This window comes from Petaurus breviceps, unplaced genomic scaffold, assembly GCF_028583685.1.
Source record: "Petaurus breviceps papuanus isolate PSGF00001 unplaced genomic scaffold, PetGlider_PUasm1.0 90792, whole genome shotgun sequence".
Classification (NCBI taxonomy): domain Eukaryota; kingdom Metazoa; phylum Chordata; class Mammalia; order Diprotodontia; family Petauridae; genus Petaurus; species Petaurus breviceps.
The window spans coordinates 3,329,853-3,348,960 of record NW_027187347.1 but is presented as its reverse complement, the minus strand read 5'-3'; the positions used below and the strand labels follow the sequence as shown (position 1 = coordinate 3,348,960).

General features: G+C 35.8%; 1 protein-coding gene across 4 annotated transcripts in view; it reads right to left on the bottom strand.

The window, feature by feature from the left end:
- Window positions 1-19,108, bottom strand: part of HHLA2 (HHLA2 member of B7 family) — a 93,565-nt gene that overhangs the window by 17,268 nt on the left and 57,189 nt on the right. For 3 of the 4 annotated variants that reach the window (XM_069069809.1, XM_069069808.1, XM_069069811.1), the window contains 2 exons: window positions 10,128-10,226; window positions 3,566-3,919 (listed from right to left, as the gene is read on the bottom strand). In XM_069069809.1, coding sequence (XP_068925910.1) covers window positions 3,566-3,919; window positions 10,128-10,197 — 424 coding nt within the window. In that variant the 5' untranslated portion in view covers window positions 10,198-10,226. Of the gene's footprint in view, window positions 1-3,565; window positions 3,920-10,127; window positions 10,227-13,623; window positions 14,054-19,108 lie in introns of all 4 variants that reach the window. The other variant, XM_069069810.1, reaches the window with a different exon arrangement.

Below are 19,108 nucleotides of genomic sequence, written 5' to 3'. Positions count from 1 at the left end.
TGGATTGATTTGCCATTTCCTTCTCCAGCTTACTTTACAGATAAGGAAACTGAGGGATTAAGTGACTTGCTTGGGGTCACACAGTTAGGAAATGTCTGAGGACAGATTTGAACTCAGGAAGATGAGTCTTCATGACTGCAGATCCAGCTTCTGTCTATTGAGCCACCTAGATATCCTGCCCCTTCCTCCCTACCTTTTCCCCACATATTGCTATTGATATCTTGGATTTCAGCCTTTCAGAACAGTCAGTTCATATCCTTTAAACATTTATCTATTGGGGTTATGATTCTTGTTCTTATATAGCTGAAACAGCTTCCTATATGTTTTGGAAATTAGGCCTTTACCAGAGAAACCTGCCATAAAGATCCACCCCGCTCCCCATATTATTTCCTCTTGGCACCCTTCCCAGCAATCTCTTTACAAGTTTCAGGAAGGTGTGAAAGAGAAAGGACATCAACACCACTGGTTTATAACTGAAACAATCTGTTTCTTATCCACTGCTTCCCTTTTTCCCCTCCCCTAGGCCCATCACTAATACTTGTCTTTTCTTTAAAAATAAAAAAAAATTAAATGATTACGTTTTTCTTTTAAAATTTGAACCCTCCTTGAAAGAAACGACTCTTCAAAGTTGAGATTTGTTTTGCTTATGGCTATTCCATTCCAGTCTTATCCTCTTAACCCCACCCTCACCACTTTATTCCCACCAGTTCCCCTGTTAAGTTTGACATCTTTCTACACCAAATTCTATGTGTGTATGTGTAATTGTAGGTGTGTGTTAAACCCTCTTTTGTCTAGTTCTGATAAAAATGAGATTCATTTGATGCTTAGTCTCCTGTGTCTTCTTCCATATTTGTATCATGTAATACACCCCAGTAATAAGAAATGCCAAGTTCCACCCTTTCTTTCTCCTTTCTACTCTAGTATTCCTTTTACTACCACCCCCATACCACTTTTCTTTGCCTTCTTAAAACCACTGAAATAAAATCAATCCACTATTATTCCCTCTGCCTTACTTAACTCAATTCCTATTCTGAAGGGACCTTTGTTTCTTTTCCTCCCCTATTAGGATATTAGCACTTTATTATCCTACAGCTCCTTCTGATTGTTTATATAAATTTTATCTTTTCAAGTTTCCCTTGGCTCATGTGTTTATGCTTTAGACTTTCTACTCATTTCTTGTCTTTTCATCACAAACGCTTGAAAACCCTCTATTCCAGGGATGCCAGACTCAAATCGAAACAGATCCTTGCCAACAACATATTAATTTAGAAAACCACAAATTAATGTTATCTATGTTTTACTGTATTTTATTTATTTTGTTAACCATTTCCCAAGTGTTTGATACCTGTGCTCATTCCATTAAAGATCCATTTTTCCTCCTATAGGATTAAATTCAATTTTGCAAAGAAAGTTATTCATGACTCTTTCTAAGTTATTTTAAGGCTATATCTTTTGTCTTGTGGCATACTGTATTCCTAGACAGCATGGGTGATTTTGATTGTGAATTCTTGGTACTTAAATTCTTTCTGACTGCTTGCAGTATATGTTCTTTGTGTAAGGTCTAGATTTGGACTATGACATTCCTGGCACTTTACCTTTTGGGGTTCCTTTCAGAAGATAATGATGTTTTTTTTCTATTTTTATTTTCCCCTCTGTTTCTAATCAGTTTAGAAGTTTTCATTTATGATTTATTGAAATTTACTATTGATGCTTTTTTTGGGTAGTAGTTGTTATTGGACTATAGTTTCAAAGAAACATATAATTCTTAAATCATTTCTATGTGACCTGTTTTCTAAGTCAGTTGTTTTAAAACTTTGGATACCTTTTTCTGATATATTTTATTTTTTCCATCTTTTGATTTTGTTCTAATATTTATTATCTTGTGAAGATATTGATTTAGATCACATCCTTCTAATTTTCAGGAAGTCTATTACTTGGGTTATGTTTACTACTTTATCTTCTAAGATATTTAGAGTTTTTAATTTCATTTTCCTCTCTTTCTTCATTGCTTCCAGATATTTATTTAATATTCATAGAAAATTCTTTTTTCCTGACTCTCTGCTTGAAGTTATTGTGGATTTGCTCTCTTCTTTGTTGGATTTTTTGCGTCTTTCTCAATCCATAATAATTCTTCATGGTGATAGATTTCTTCTGCTTAACCCCGTCTCCATTGTTAGATCCTAAATGAAGGCTTTGTTCTAGGGCCAGCCTCCACCTCCTGATGAACGTTTGATAGGCCAAGTCAGTCTTGCTTGGTCTTGCTCTGGGTCACCTGGATTCCTGGACATATCTCCTCCTATCCAGATGTGTCTAATCTAAGAGCAATGGTAAATTTCTGGTTCCCTTTGATCTTTGAGGTTCATAGCATTTTTAGAGTCCTCTAATACATCTCGGGTCAGGGAGTTACAGACTTTTAAGCTCCTTCACTTTAAGTATTTCTACACTATACTTGCTTGCTGGTGTTCTTACACTGTGACTGCTGTTGCCAGTGACTTCCAAGGTCCATGTGATGGATTTACTGGGTTTTCCTACTAGGAGTTTGTTGTTGTTGCTTAGTCATTTTTAGCTGTGTCCAATTCTCCTTGATCCCCTTTAGAGTTTTCTTGGGAAAGATACTGGGAGTGGATTGACATTTCCTTCTCCAACTCATTTTACAGATGAGGAAACTGAGGCAAAGAGGGTTAAATGACTTGCTCAGGATCACACAGCTAGTAAGTGTCTGAGGTCAGCCAGGAAGATTAGTCTTCCTGACTCCAGGCCCCACACTCTATCTTATTGCCTCTGCATACAGAGCTGTGAAGGCTTTGGATGCCTCAGCTACTCACATACTAACAAGTTTCCATTTTGTTTGCCCCTTTCCTATTTGCCTGTGGGCTTTGGGTTGATTTTCCCTATACAGTGCTAGAGTAGACCATTGTATTTCTTGCCTACATCGATATAGGTAGCCATTTGAGCCAACCATACTACACTGATACGATCATGATCATACCATAATAATTGATATTCATAATGATACTCCCGAGTTACCAAGGAAAGTTTATATACTTTTCTGCCTTCTTAAATAAATAATCTAGAAAATAGTGTAATTATTTTCTAAATAATTTCTGAATAACTTTTCCTAAATAATCTTTCTTTTAAAAATTTAGAAAGACATTTTAATGTGTTTGTGCTTAAAGGGACAAACAAGTTATACAGAAAAGTATTATGTGAAATAGCTTTATTTCCGATCTATAGAGTAAAGCTTAATCATCACAGTAACAAAAAGGCTCTTGTATGGACCATTCAACTCCCCTAGCTGTGCCCCCCTCCAAAATGTTTACTTGTATTTCCTATTGTCATGTATACAAATCAATTCAGCCTTCCATTGGCTTTAGAGTTGGGAAGGACTTTGAGAACTGTTTTGTTTTTGTCTTTGTTTTTGAAATGCTGCTCTGGACATATAAGCCTGTGCTCATTGGAGCACTGGGGGCTCAGATGCCTTGTGTATCCCCAAGACTGTCTCTTGTAGTATTCATGGGAAGAAGAACCTCCATAGGTTAGAAGGTAATTAGAACATTTTACTTACCTCCCAACTTCAGCTCTATTTCTATAGTCTTTGGCTCAGGGTCTGTTGCTGCATAGCAAGTGTAAACCCCTTCATCTTGGAGGTTTAACCTGCTAAGTTTTAGTGAGGCATTTCCATTGTTGATTTCATTGAGCCAAAGGGATGTCCTGTTGGCATAACGGGGGTCTTGTTTTCCCAGCTGGTCACTGTTCTGGTAGTAGCTATGTACCGTCTTACCCTCTTTCTGCCAATGAATCACTATGCCACTCCCGCTGTTAAATAAGCAGGGAAGGATCACATCTCCATAAAGCCTTCCAACAACAGTAGTCATAGGAGGAGAAAATGTTCTATAAAAATAAGGGAAAGGGAATCCATCTAAAAGGAAATAGACACAGATAGTTGCAATAAGAATAATGAATAATTGATGGATGGAAAACACCAGAAATAGCAAGGGCTACGTCAATCTTAGCAAAGATAAACTGAACCATAGCAAAATGGGAGATGGGCTTTGTCCCAAGATAATAAATGTTAGAGGGTGAAAAAAATGAGCAAATGAGCTTAGCACCTAGTTATCAAGAATAATCAGTTCTAATAGGGATCAGTCTCTATCACCACTGTGGTGGAGGAAGCTGTACTCATGAATACCATGGTGTACACACACACACACACACACACACACACACACACACACATTATATATGTATATTTTCCCCACTTACATTCTGTCTGCTCAGTTTTAACCCCTTAATCTTGCAGATCTTGTGTATATCAGATATTGTGTATATCACATATAGATATGTGCATATATATAATATGTATGAATATATAACATATATTAATATCTGCATGCAACATTTAAACATATTATATGTGTATAGCATATACTTATTATAATTATGGACTAATCAGATTAGCCAGAAGAGAACCCCAAGGCAACTAACTAGATACAGAACAGAGACATGTGAAGATGTGGGCATGACAGGTTTGGAGGTAATATGTGATGGAGGGAGTTGTTGAAAAAAGAAGGAGAAATAAAGGGTGAATGAGATTCTGTCTCGGCTCTCATGGAGCCCAGGCTGGGAAACTCCTACACCAAAACCAGTCCTTCCCCCTCACTGCCACCACTGAATTTGTCTTAATTACATGTATTATTTTCACATAATTTTATCTTTACTTTTATTACTTGTGCTGTTTTCCTCTTGCCCAAAACACCAAAATTGGCAGAGTTCTAATGGTTTAAGTCATATTGAGCACATGTTATAGAGGGTGATCCTAAATCACATACTATAAGGCTGAAACATATATAGGTTGTACTAAGTGATCGCTTAAGAGCCATCTAATTCCAACAATCTTTTCATCTTGCATATGAAGAAACTTGAGGCCAACAGAGATTAAATGATTTATTCAGTCATACATTTAGTTAGTGGCAGATCCAGGATTAGAACCCAAGTCTCTTGACTAATGGTCTCTTGTTTTTTCCATTGCTAACTCTTCTTTTTCTGTATTGTTGTTCTATGATCCAAAATTAAATAGTGATGATTCTAGGAAAATTGTAGATTCTCATTAAATATTTCTTCAACTGAATTGAACTAACTTTGGCAATTATAACCAGGCTTGAGCATAGGCAGAAGAGATGGTTGCTTAGATGTCTCCAAGCACCTTCCGTGGCCCATGGCCTGCCTTCCATTTTGTCTTCAGAGCACTCCTGTTAACAATGTAAATGTACTAATAGGGAGGTGGTAGCACCAATGATTTCTAATAAATGTAATAATTTTAGAAGAACCTAGTTAAGTGGTTTAGTGGCTAGTTGGGCTTGGACTCAATAAGAATCTAGTTCAAATACTGCCTTAGACACTTTTGTGTGACATAGTACTCTCTTAGGCTTAGTTTATTCATCTGTAAATGTAGGTAATACCTGACAAGAGTTGTTGTTAAGGCCGAAATGAGACAGCGCATGAGAAGTGTTTTGTAAACTTTAAAGCTATATGTGTGTGTAGTATGTTTGTGTATATCACATATATGCTTGTATACATAATATATATGAATGTCTGTATATAACATTTAAACATATTATATATGTATAGCATATACTTATTATTATTATGGATTAATCAGATTAGCCAGACGAGAACCCCAAGGCAACTACACACAGAACAGAGACATGCAAAGATATGGTCATGACAGGTTTGGATGTAATATGTGATGGAGGGAGTTGTAGAAAAAGGAAAGAGAAATAAAGGGGATTTGGGAAGACTTCACCTATTCAATAATTTTCTGAGGACTCTAAAAGATTCAGGGAAAAGAGCAAAAATTCTTCTGTGGGATACAAACAGAGATGAGCTGGAGTTAGTGAGCCATTTGTTAAATTTTCAGAATGAACATTTATACCTTAGAAATCAGAAAACACTACAAGTCAGGGCTTAATTTATTGTTTTGTTGATTTCTAGCCAAAGTGATGGAGAAAATATTAATGATGCAGATTAAATTTAAAAGTGTGTCATAATTACCTTTTCTTTTGGGGAGAAAATTGTTTCTTAAAGATTTATCAGCATGCCTTTGGGAATAAATATGGAATTCTAACCCCCTTGATTTTCCTTTCTCCCTGTAAAAACCTTAAATAATCATACCAAAAGAGAATAGTCTTCAATGGTCAGAGTCTATGAGATAATGGGAATTTTTGAGATTGCATGGTAGTCTGTAGTAATTACTAGAGAGCGAAGTCTGAAGTCAAGAAGACCTAAGGTTTAGATTCTAACTCAAATACATACGAGCTGGTTGTTTAACTTACCTATGTCTCAATTTCTTCTGCAAAATGAGATTAATAACTACATCTACTTCAAAAGTGCTGTTACTTTGTACAATGTTCTCCTGGTTCTGTTCAATTGACTTTGCATCAGTTTATGTAAGCCTTTCCAGGTTTTTCTGAAAGCATCCTGCTTGTCATTTCTAATAGCACAATAGTATTACATCATAATCACATACTACAACTTGTTCAACAATTTTCCAATTGATGGGCATCCCCTCAATTTCCCATTTTTTTGCCATTACAAAAAGAGCTGCTATGAATATTTTTGTACATATAGATCCTTTTCCTTTTTTCTTTGATCTCTTTGGGCATATGTCTAGTAGTTATATTGGAGGGTCAGATTATAGTTTTATATTCCATTGTGTGTGGTTCCAAATTGCTCTCCAGAAAGAGTTGGATCTGTTTACAACTCCCCTAACAGTGTGTTAGTTTCTCAATCTTTCCACATCCTACCAACATTTTTCATTTTCCTTTTCTGTCATATTAGTCAATCTGAGAGGTATGAGGTGGTGGTACCTTAGAGTTGTTTTAATTTGCATTTCTCTAATTAATAGTGATTTAGAGCATTTTTTATATGACTGTTAGATAACTTTGGTTTCTTTTTCTGAAAACTGACTGTTCATATCCCTTGACCATTTATCAATTGGGGAATGATTCATTTTCTTATAAATTTCACTCACTTCTTTATATATTTACAAAATGAGGCATTTATCAGAGAAACTTGCTCTTCATTTCCCCCCAGCTTCCTGCTTTACTTCTCATCTTGGCTGCATTGGTTTGTATGAAAACTTTTTTAAATTTGATATAATCAAAATTACCCAATTTACATCCCATAATGTTCTCTATCTCTTGTTTGGCCATAAATTCTTCCTATAGGGGGTGGCTAGGTGGCATAGTGACTCCACCAGCCCTGGAGTCAGGAGGACCTGAGTTCAAATTTGACCTCAGACACAACACAAAAACTAGCCATGTGACCTTGGGCAAGTCATTTAACCCCAATTGCCCTACCTTCCTCCCTCCAAAAAGCAAAAAAAAAAAAAATTCTTCCTATCCATAAATCTGACATGCAAAATATTCCATACTTCCCTAATTTGCTTAAGATATCACCTATTATATTTAAATCAGGTACCCATTTTGACCTTATCTTGATATACAGTAGGAGATACTGGTCCATACCTAGTTTCACTCAAAGTGTTTTTTCTAGCTTTCCCAGCAATTTTTGTCACATAGTGATTTCTTGTCCCAAACTTTTGGATCTTTGGGTTTATCAAACACTGAATTACTATTGTTATTTACTACTGTGTATAGCATACCTAATATATTCTATTGATTCACCCCTCCATTTCTTAGCTAGCACCAGATTGTTTTGATGAATATCTCCTTTTAATACGGTTTGAGATCTGGTACTTCTAAGCTACCTTTCTTCACATTTTATTTTCATTGATTCCCTTGATATTCTTGACCTTTTGTTCTTCCAGATGAATTGTTATAATTTTTTCTAGCTCTGTAAAATAATTTTTGGCAGTTTGATTTATATGGCACTGAATAAGTAAATTGATTTAAATAGAATTGTCATTTTTATTATATTGGCTTGTCCTACCCATAAGCAATTAATATTTCTTCAATTGTTTAGACCTGACTTTTGTGAGAAAAGTCTTTTGAAATTGTATTCATATAGTTCCTGGATTTGTCTTGGCAGGTAGATTCCCAAGTATTTTATACTGTCTGTAGTTATTTTAAGTGGAATTTTTCTTTCTATCTCTTCCTGCTGGGTTTTGTTAGCAGTATATAGAAATGTTGATGATTTATGTGGGCTTATTTTTATATCCTGCATCTTGGCTGAAATTAATAATTATTTCAACTAGTTTTTAGTTGATTTTCTAAACCACCATATCATCTGCAAAGAGAGACAGTTTTGTTTCTTTATTTAAGGACATTCTAATTCTTTCAATTTCTTTTTCTTGTCTTATGGCTATAGTTAGCATTTCTAAACTAATACTGAATAATAATGGTGATAATGGGTAACCTTGCTTCACCCATGATCTTACTGGAAAGGCTTTAAGTTTATACCCATTATAGACAATGCTTGCTGATGGTTTTATATAGATAGCACTTGGCATTTTAAGGAAAGCTCCATTTATTCCTATGCTCTCTAGTGTTTTTCACAGGAATGAGTGTTTTATTTTCTCAAAAGTTTTTTTGTCTGCTTCTATTGAGATAATTGCATGAATTTTGATGGTTTTGTTATTGATATGGTCAATTATGCAGATAGTTTTTCTAATATTGAACCAACCTTGCATTCCTGGTATAAATCTCACCTGCTCATAGTGTATGATCTTTGTGGTAAATGGCTGCAATCTCCTTGTAATTATTTTATTTAAAATTTTTTGCATAAATATTCATTAGAGAAATTGGTCTATAGCTTTCTTTCTCTGCTTTTCTCTTTCTGGTTTAGGTATCAGTACCATATTTCTGATATAAAAGGAATTTGATAGGACCCCTTCTTTCCCTTCTTCTCTATGTATTTTCACTGGAAGTCCCCCATGCCTAGAATTCTCTACCTCTTTATTTATGCCTCCTGTCTTCCTTCAAGTCCCAACTAAAAATCTCATCTTAAGGTGCCTTTCCCAATTCCCCTTAATGCTAGTACCTTTCCTCTGTTGATTATCTCCAATTAATTCTGCACATATCCTTATTTGTATATAAATATATTTTATTTCCAAACTTTGACTTTTTTAAACCTTTCTTCCTATCACCAGAGCTTAGCATAATTCCTGGTACTAGGTGCATGTTGACTGCCTTGACATATTGAATGACTCTGTTCTGTATTCTGCATTTAAGAATAAGTCTGCCAGAAATAATTTTATTTAATATAATTCTAATATCTGAACTACTTTATCCTAGAAAAAGATACTCAAACTAACATATTTCCCCCATGCCCTCCAACATGTGTCTATCGTAAGACAATTGGAGGTAACATTTATAGGAATCTTAAACAAGAAAAAGATGATAGAATGTCAAAATACAGGATCAGCTTCCAGAATAGTCATAATTCAGTTCCTTCCTGGATCATTTTCCTCAGGGATTGAAAAGGATCTCCTTTCTGAATTTCAATCAGTATCATCCTTTCAGAATGGCGAAGGGTGGTTTATAGTAACAATAATTTCAGCATATAGACAAAATAGGGACTGCCTAGATGGGTCAATAGCTCAATCACTTCAAGGGATGGGGCAGGAAATTATCTAGAGCAATGATTTCAAACTCAAAGGGTTGAGGGAGTGCCAATAAATTGTACATGTGTGAACATATTAACATGATTTATATTTTACTGTATTTTTATTTTGTCAAATATTTACCAATCCTATTTTAATCTGTTCAAGCTGCTTCCAGAGTGTCTGTCTAAACTTGTGCAGTCACATGTTTGATACTGCTGATCTAGAGATAGTCTTTTTTCTGGGTTTTGATAACCATTCTTAATCCATTTTCCCAAGAAAGGCATTTTGTTATTAACCTAGTTTAACCAACCTTCAAAAAGGCAGTTTCAAAGGGCTTCTAGAACAAAGAAATATGATTTTTAAAATATTTTCAGTTTTACTAAGAAGTTTTTTTTCATATTTCCCCAACTCCTGAGGAATATTTTTAAATATGTAAAATAAAATACATAGTATTACAAAAAATTAAACAGTTAAAAAATATTTTCAAAGAAGATCCCAGGTTAAGAACCATCCCCCCTCTCCAATACATGATATTCCCTCTGTACACAATAATAAAGCTTACCATCAGATGCAATCAGAGATTGTACAAGGACATTCAGAAGATAAAGTTTAAGTAGTGACTGCATCTTCATGACTTCCAGAGAACATATTTGTTAAGCTCCTGAAGAAGCAAAGTAAAGCAAATATCTTTTAGAAAGGAATAAATCACCTGGGATCACTTTATACAATTTACTCCAGTCACCTAACCAGCATTTATAAAGAGCCTATTATATGCCATGGATGATGTTAGCAGTAACTTGTGCAATCCCTTCTTTCATGTGAGGGACCCAAAAGAGTTGTCCCAGATTTGAAGTATTCTTTGGGTCTGAATTCCTCTAGAACTTAGTTCTGATGGGAAAACTGGAAAAAATTATGGTAGAAACTAGGTATAGACCAACATCTCACACCACATACCAAGATAAGGTCAAAATGGGAACATGATAGACACATAAAGGGTGATATCATAAGCAAATTAAGAGAGCATGGAATAGTTTATTTGTCAGATTTGTGGATAAGGGAAGAATTTAGGACCAAAGAAAATATAGAAAGCATTACAAAATGTAAAATAGATAATTTTGATCATATAGAAGTAAAAAGTTTTTGCGCAAGTAAAATCAATGCAACCAAAAGCATAAGGAAAGTAGAAAACTGGGAAAACTATTTTGCAACAAGCATCTCTGATTGAGACCTCATTTCTCAATAATAAAGAGAACTGAGTTAAATTTATAAAAATACAAGTCATTCCCCAATTGATAAATGGTCAAAGGATATGAACAAGCAGTTTCAGACAAAGAAATCAAAGCTATCTATGGTCAGGAAAAAAATGCTCCAAATCATTATTGATCAGAGAAATGCAACTTAAAACAACTAGAGATACCACCTCACACCTATCAGAGTGACTGGTATGAAAAAAAGAAAAATGTTGGATGTTGGAGGAGATGTGTGAACACTGGGGTGCTAATGCACTGTTGGTGGAGTTGTGAACTGATCCAACCATTCTGGAGAGCAATTTGGAACTATGCCCAAAGAACAACTAAATTGTGCATAGCCTTTAATCCAGCAATACCACTGCTAGGTCTATATTCTAAAGACATCCCAAAAAAAGGGAAAAGGATCTATTTGCACACACACACAATATATATATATATGTATAAAATCAGCCCTTTTTCTGGTGGCTAAAAATTGGAAATCAAAGGGATGGCCATCAATTGGAGAATGGCTAAACAAGCTATGGTATATGATTATAATGGAATATTATTGTGCTTTAAGAAATGACAAGATGATTTCAGAAAAACCTGAAAAGATTTACATGAACTGATACATAGTGAAGTGAACAAAATGAGATGAATAACATTATACACAGTAAGAGCAATATTGTTCAGTGAAGAACTGTGAATGATTTAGTTATTCTTAGCAATACAATGATCCAAGACCATCTCAAAGGACTAATGCTGAAGTCTACTATCCACCTCCAGAGAAAGAACTGATATTGATTGAATACAGACTGAAGCATGCTTTCTTTCTTTAATTTTTCTCCCTTTTATTTGAGGCTTCTTGTATAAAATGAAAAATATGGAAATGTTTTAGATTAAAAAAAAAAAACCCTTACTTCTCAAGCCCCCACCAATTAAATTATTTATTTTCTAGCCAACCAGATGGCATGATTAGTTCAAAGCCAATGCATTTAATGAAATATTATAGTAAGAAAAGTAGTAATAGAACATTTCCCTTATTAACCCAGAGTCTAATCTACCACAAATACACCATCAGTAGAAGTGTGAGTGGTAAATCATTATACTATATGCCCTTTATGGACAATAATATGTGCAAACAGCTTCTCGTATTCATTTCTTCTGGGCTGCCATCTTGCCACCTTGACTCCAGCCTGCTAGGGCAGAGGTGCCATATAGAAATGGATCCCTATGGATCACATATGGATGTAGTATTTACTTAAAATTTTTGCATTAATATTCATTAGGGAAATTGGTCTATAGTTTTATTTGTTTTTGATCTCCCTGGCTTAGGTAACATAATGACATTTTGCCATAGAATGAATTTGGTAGGACTCCTTCTTTACCTATTTTAAAAAACATTTATATAGTGTTAGAATTAATCTTTTTTTTTTGCTTTTTGAAGGGCAATTGGGGTTAAGTGACTTGCCCATGGTCATGCAGCTAGTTATTGTGTTAAGTGTCTGAAGACAGATTTGAACTCAGGTCCTCCTGACTGCAGGGCTGGTGCTCTATTCACTATGCCACCTAGCTGCCCCCAAGAATTAATCATTCTTTAAATGTTTGGTAGAATTCTCTTGTAAATCCATCTGGTCCTATAATTTTTTCTCCTTAGGGAGTTAATTTATATGACTCCTTCAAGTTCTTTTTCTAAAAAAGGGTTATTTAAACATTTTATTTTCTCTTCTGTTAACCTGGACAATTTATATTTTTGTAAATATTAATCTTTTTTATTAAGATAACCAGTTTTATTGGAATTTAGTTGGGCAAAGTAGCTTCTTATAATTGCTTTAATGCCATTTTCATTTGTTGCATATTCACTTTTTATTTTCCATATTGGTAATTTGGTTTTCTGCTTTTTAAAAAAAAAACAAATCAGTCAACAGTTTTTCTATTTTATTGTTTTTTTTCCTTCAGAAAACTCATTCCTAGTTCTAGTCATTTGAAGATTTTTATTTTTTAAATTTTATTAATATTCTCTTTGATTTTTCAGGATTTCTATTTTGGGATTTAATTAGGGATTTTTAACATGTTCCTTTCCCAATTTTTTTAGTTGTATGCCAATTAATATATTTTCTCTTTATCTCTTTTATTAATGCTAGTGTTTAGAAATATCAAATTTCTCCTAAGTATTCCATTGGCTACATCCCACAAATTTTGTTATGTTATCCCATTGTTGTTATTATCTTTAAACATATTTATTGTTCCTATGATTTGGTCTTTAACCCACTTATTCTTTAGTATTAGATTATTTCATTTCCTATTAATTTTTACCCTAAGTTTCAAAGACCCTTTATTGGTTGTAATTTTTAACTGTATTAGGGCCAAAAATGTGCATGTAATATATTTGCTTTTATGAATTTGTGAGATTTTTATGCCCTAATGCATGATCAGTTTATGTAAAGGTGCCATGCACAGATGAGATAGTTATATTTCTTTCTATTCCTCTTCAATATTCTCCAGAGGTCTATCATATCTAACTTATCTAAAATTCTATTTATCACCTTATCTTCTTTCTTATTTATTTTATGGTTAGATTTATCTAGGTCTGAGGGGGGGTAAATTGAAGTCCCCTACTAGTATAGTTTCACTTTTCTTTTTTCTTCTGTAACATTTAACTTTTCCTTCAAGAATTTGGGTGCTATGCCATTGGTGCACATGAGTTTAGTACTGACATTATTTCACTGTCTATGGTACCTTTTAAAAAACATAGTTTGCTTGAATATCTCTTTCAATTAGGTGAATTTTTGTTTTTGTTTTGTCTGATATCATCATTGCTATACCTACCTTTTTACTTTACTTGAAGCATAATAGATGTTGTTCCTGTCCCTTATTTTTAAGTCTTGTGTGTATGTTTCTGTTTCAAATGTGTCTTTTGCAAACAAATTATATTGTTGGATTCTGGTTTCTTAATTCCTTCTGCTATCTTTCTCCATTTTATAGGTGAGTTCATTCCATTTTGTGGGTGAGTTCATTCACATTTACAGTTATAACTGTTAACTCCAGACAGTTCTTGCTTTACATCTGGCAGGCAGAAGACAAAATCCTTCATCGTCACTGTCTCTGGCTCAGCAGACATCAGCAGGGGCAGCAGTGCCAGTGCAGCCTTGTACCAAGGGTCTTCTGCTCCAAGAACTGATGCTAATCCAACTTCAGGGAGCTGCAGAGCCATGGAGGGGACAGGGCCATGCAGAGCCTCATGAGGGGTGGGGAAGGTCTGCAAAACAGAAATGGCTATATGTATTTTCCTTCTTCATATTCTCTTTTATTTATTCTTCTCTTTTTCAACCTATCTCCTCCTCAAAAGTTTGTTTTGCTTCTAACCATTGCTTCTCTTAATCTACCTCCTTTCTCTTATCCCCTTCCTTTCCTACTTGCCAGGTGGATAAAATAAAATTCTGTACCCCAATGTGTGGATTCTTCCTTCCTTGAACCAGTTCAGGTAAGAGTAAGGTTCAAGTGCTGCCTGTTACCCCGGCATCATTTCCTCCCTGTTGTATAAATTCTTATTTGCACAACTCTTTTATGTGAGATAATCTCCCTTGATCTTCTCCTTTACCCCTTCTCCCAATCCATCACTATTTCCCACCCTTTAATTTTTCTTTTGAGATTATCTTAATAGATATCTATTATATATCTATAATATATATATATTATATATCTATAATAGAATCTAATCATACCCATGCCCTCTGAGAAGATTTTTTTAACTGCTATAATGATGATGCAATTGTCTGAGGTTGCATATATCATCTTCATGTATATGAGTGTAGCTTAATCTTGTTTATACCTTTATGTGTTTACCTTTTTATACTTTTCTTAATTCTTGTGTTTGAATGTGAAGTTTTCTATTCAGTAGTGGTCTTTTCATGAGGAATGACTGAAAGTTCTCGATTTCATTAAATCTCCATTTTCCCTCAGAATTTTTTCAGGTAGGTCATTCTTGGTTGTAATCCTAGTTCCTTTGCCTTCTGGAATATCATATTTCAAGCTCTCTGCTCCTTTATGTTGATGGCTACTAAATTTTATGTGATCTTTATTGTGGTTTTGTAGCATTTGAATTTTTTTTTCTTTCTTGCAATATTTTCTCCTTGACTTGGCAATTCTGAATTTTAGTTATAACATTCCTTGGAGTTTTCATTTTGGGATTTCTCTCAGGATTTCTCTTTGTCTGATGATATCAGACAAAGTAAAAGCAAAAATTCACCTAATTGAAAAAGATATTCAAGCAAACTATGTTTTTTTTAAGGTACCATAGATTAAATAATGTCAGTACTGAACTCATGTGCACCAATGGCATAGCATCCAAATTCTTGAAGGAAAAATTAAATGAGTTACAGGAGAAAAGAGAAAAGTAAAACTATACTAGTGGAAGACTTCAATTTACCCCCTCTTAGATCTAGATAAATCTTACTGTAAAATAAATAAAAAAGAAGCTAAGGCGATAAATAGAATTTTAGATAAGTTAGATATGATAGACCTCTGGAGGATATTGAAGAGGAATAGAAAGTAGATTATTTCAACTTCTATTTTACCTTCTGATTCTAAGGTATCTGGATAATTTTCCTTTATAATTTTTTGAAATATGATGTCAAGGCTCTTTGCTTTGTTTCTGTTCATGTCTTTCAGGTAGAATAATAATTCTTATATGATCTTCCCTTGATCTATTTTCTAGTCAGTCATTTTTCCAAGGGTATATTCCATATTTTCTTCTATTTTTTTTCAGTTCTTGACTTGGTTTTATTGTTTCTTGGAATAATTAGTTTCCACTTATCCACTTCTAATTTTTAAGGAGTTATTTTCTTCAGTGAAGTTTTGTGCCTTTTACAATTTGGCTAATTCTGATTTTCAAGGAGTTTTTTTTTTCTCAATATTTTTGTGTAACTTTTACCAAGCAGTTAATTCTTTTCATAATTTTCTTGCCAAGTTCTCATTTCATTTCCCAATTTTTCCTTTACCTCTTTTATTTCATTTTTAAAAAATATCTTTCTTAAAAAAAATCTTTCTTTAATTCTTCTAAGAATTCTTGTTGGACTTGTGTTCTCTCTGCATTTTTCTCAAAGCTTTACTTATAGGTATTTTCAAGTTATTATCTTCTTCTGAGTTTATGTCTTGAGGTCCCCTTTCACCATAGTATATTTTTGTGGTCAGGTTTTGTTGTTATTATTGTTACTGTTGCTCACTCATCTTTCCAGCCTACTTATTGACTTTGGACATTGAATTATTATTGGACTCTGCTTACCTCTGGGTGTGTGTGTGAGGAGAGGGGTGGGGAGTGGCATAGGGGGTGACAAGCTTTCTTCTGTCTATTATGTCCTTATTCTGCTTTCACAACTAGATCTGGGGTCCTGTGAGTTTTCAGTGCTTTCAGTGTGGTATAATCCAGGTAGATGTGTGGTCACTGTCCTCCTGGTCTTCACTCTGGTTCTTACACAGTTGGGGTCTATGTTCCCTTATGGTCTAATCCTCTTCTCTCTAACATGGAACTGTGACCCAGTACTGGGTGATGGAGCTGTTAAATGTCATTCAATCCTGCACCCAGTTCTAGTACAGAGAGTTCCCCAGTATCTCTTTCTGACCAGGTATTTCTGTTGCCCTATAACACCCAGTCAATGCCATTTCTTCCACATTGTGCTCTTGGCCAGCCCCCTCCTGATTGTCCCCACCTATGGAGGTCCATAAACCTCCCTTTCTGTCTTCCTAAGCTGCCCTTGGTTGGAAAAATGACTTAATATAACTTTTTTGTTGACTTTCTCTGCTCAGAATTTAGTTTGGTGCTTTCTGTGGTCATTTTGTAAAAGAGGTTTTGGGGGAGGCTTGTCAGATGTGACCTTTCAATCCCACATCTTGATGTTGCGTTCCTGTATTAGCAAGCACTCTACCACACTCCAGATGACCTAGCACAGGTTCTTTGATCTGCTTTGCTAAAGGAAAGACAGCTTTAAAGGAATTACCAATCTTACTTTAATAAAGAAGTGAGTATTCAAGAAAGACAGATAAGTAGAAAATACAAGCAGAGAAATTAGCACAAAGACCAACAGACAGGACTCCAACTGTCTAAGTAAAGCAATATTGCTGTACACTTTACATACATCACTGGATTGGAGGAGCACAGTCATCTAAGCAGTTGGGGGGGGGCGGGGCTCTGAACATATGGTTACTCAGAGTCTTGACCAGGAAATCAAAAGATCCTTCTCATGAGTGAACCCCCAAAGCAAAACGGGCAACCTCTCAGAATATATAACAAAGACTTGGTCCCTGATTGGCTCAGAGCTGGAAGGCATGAAACCTACTTGACTCAGCACAGCTGTGAATTATCAGGGTTCAAAGGAGATTAATGTTTCAAATGTTTACAATTTAGCCTAAGCCTGGGAAACTGAACTCAAAAAAGGAAGCAACAAAAATCCAACCTTTCTTGTACTTACACTCCACCCCTCCAGGATCCTGGCCTTTACAATCTAATACTTAGCCCTTAAAATCTACACAGGTGAATAAGAGATTGTTATGGCCATGGATCCTGGAACAAAAAACAGCATTAACATGTAAGAAATATATATCAGATCAACATAATTCCCATAAAATAAACACATCATGAGCTTCACGTTTACAAAATACATAGCTACATAACAACTCATTACCAAGGTGGCCATGTGACCTTAAACAAACACAAAAGTATATAACTTAGCATAACATACCCCACACCCTATATATTCCCTGGGGGTCAAAATCTTTGGGAAGTGAGCAGCCAGCTCCTTCTCCCTCAATCCAAAACAAAAATGTAAAAGTAAAAGTCCTCTTTCGGGTGTGTCCTTCTCCCTACACTGCCTTTGCAGGCTCCCTCTTGGCCCTTTCAGGTGCAGGCATGCTCTAATGAGCCACATCCCAGTCTTAACACTGCTCCAGCCCTGCTTTCAAGTTTTGAGGGGTGGTTGGGTGACAAAGCCAACAGGGTGGGTCCTTGGGGGTCCAAGCACTTCCCCCCCCCACCATAGAAAACCCCACCCCCTGGGTCCAAAATCATCCCAAGGGAATGCAGAAGGAAAGCACACACAGTGGTCCTGCCATGCTGCAAAGTTTTTATCTCGCCCTGGGGCTGAATTCCCAGCCTCGGGTTCTTCCTCCCACAGATGCTGTCCTCTCCTGGCTCCTGCCTTAGTCCCAGCATAGGCAGCTCTCTGCTCCTGCTCCAGGGTCTTCACACAGGCAGCTCTCCACTCCATCTCCATTTCACCTCCACTGCTTCTGCTACTTCCAAATACTGCTCTAGCCCCCATTTCAAGGTCTGGGGTGAGGGGTGCACTCCGGATTGTGCTCTAAATACAATATACTTTTGAGGGCTTTCGCAGTCTGGGACAGGGTTACTCCACTCAAGCCCTGGTTCAGTCTCTGGCCATCCCCATACCCTATAAGCTTGTTTTCCTCCCACAGTTACTCCTCTGACTTTTCTTCTCAGCAGTGTTAATGGGGTAGGGAGGGGGAAGGAGAAGTTATCTTCCGGGGTTCTGCTCTGGACACCAGGGAAACCACTCCTGCTAATTTTGCTCATTCAATTTTTCTCAGGTTGATGACAAAAAGCAACACAATAACTGGGCCAACAACTAGCCCAGTCTCACTACACTCCATGCTTTCCTTTAGGCTATGCAGATCCTGCCTGCTATGCCAAATATATTAGCAAGCACCCTAGCACACCCAGGATGATCTGTTAGCACAAGCTGTTTGATCTGCTTTGCTGAAGGAAAGACAGCTTTAAAGGAGTTAACAATCTTACTTTAATAAAGAAGTGGGAATCCAAGAAAGACAGATAAGTAGAAAATACAAGCAGAGAAATTAGCACAAAGACCAACAGAGAAGACTCCAATTGTCTGAGTAAAGGAATATTGCTATACACTTTACATACATCACTAGATTGAAGGAGCACAGACATCTAAGTAGTTGGGGGGCTCTGAACATAACTCAGAGTGTTAACCAGGAAATCAAAAGATCCTTCTCATGAGAGAACCCCCAAAGCAAAATAGCGACCTCCCAGAAAGTCTGGGCCCCTGATTGGTTAGAGCTAGAAGGCACGAAACCTATTTGACTCAGCACAGCTGTTGTTGTAAAGAGAATAAGATCGAGCTGAGGCCTGGGTGCAGGGTAAATTTGGGTGTGGATTTATTGATCAAGCGCTTAATTGCCTAGAGTATACACTCAAATCAGGCAGCCCTGAGTTGGGGTATAGACAGGGCTTATAAAGGCAAAAACCACAACTAGGGAGGGGAGCTAGCCAAGACCA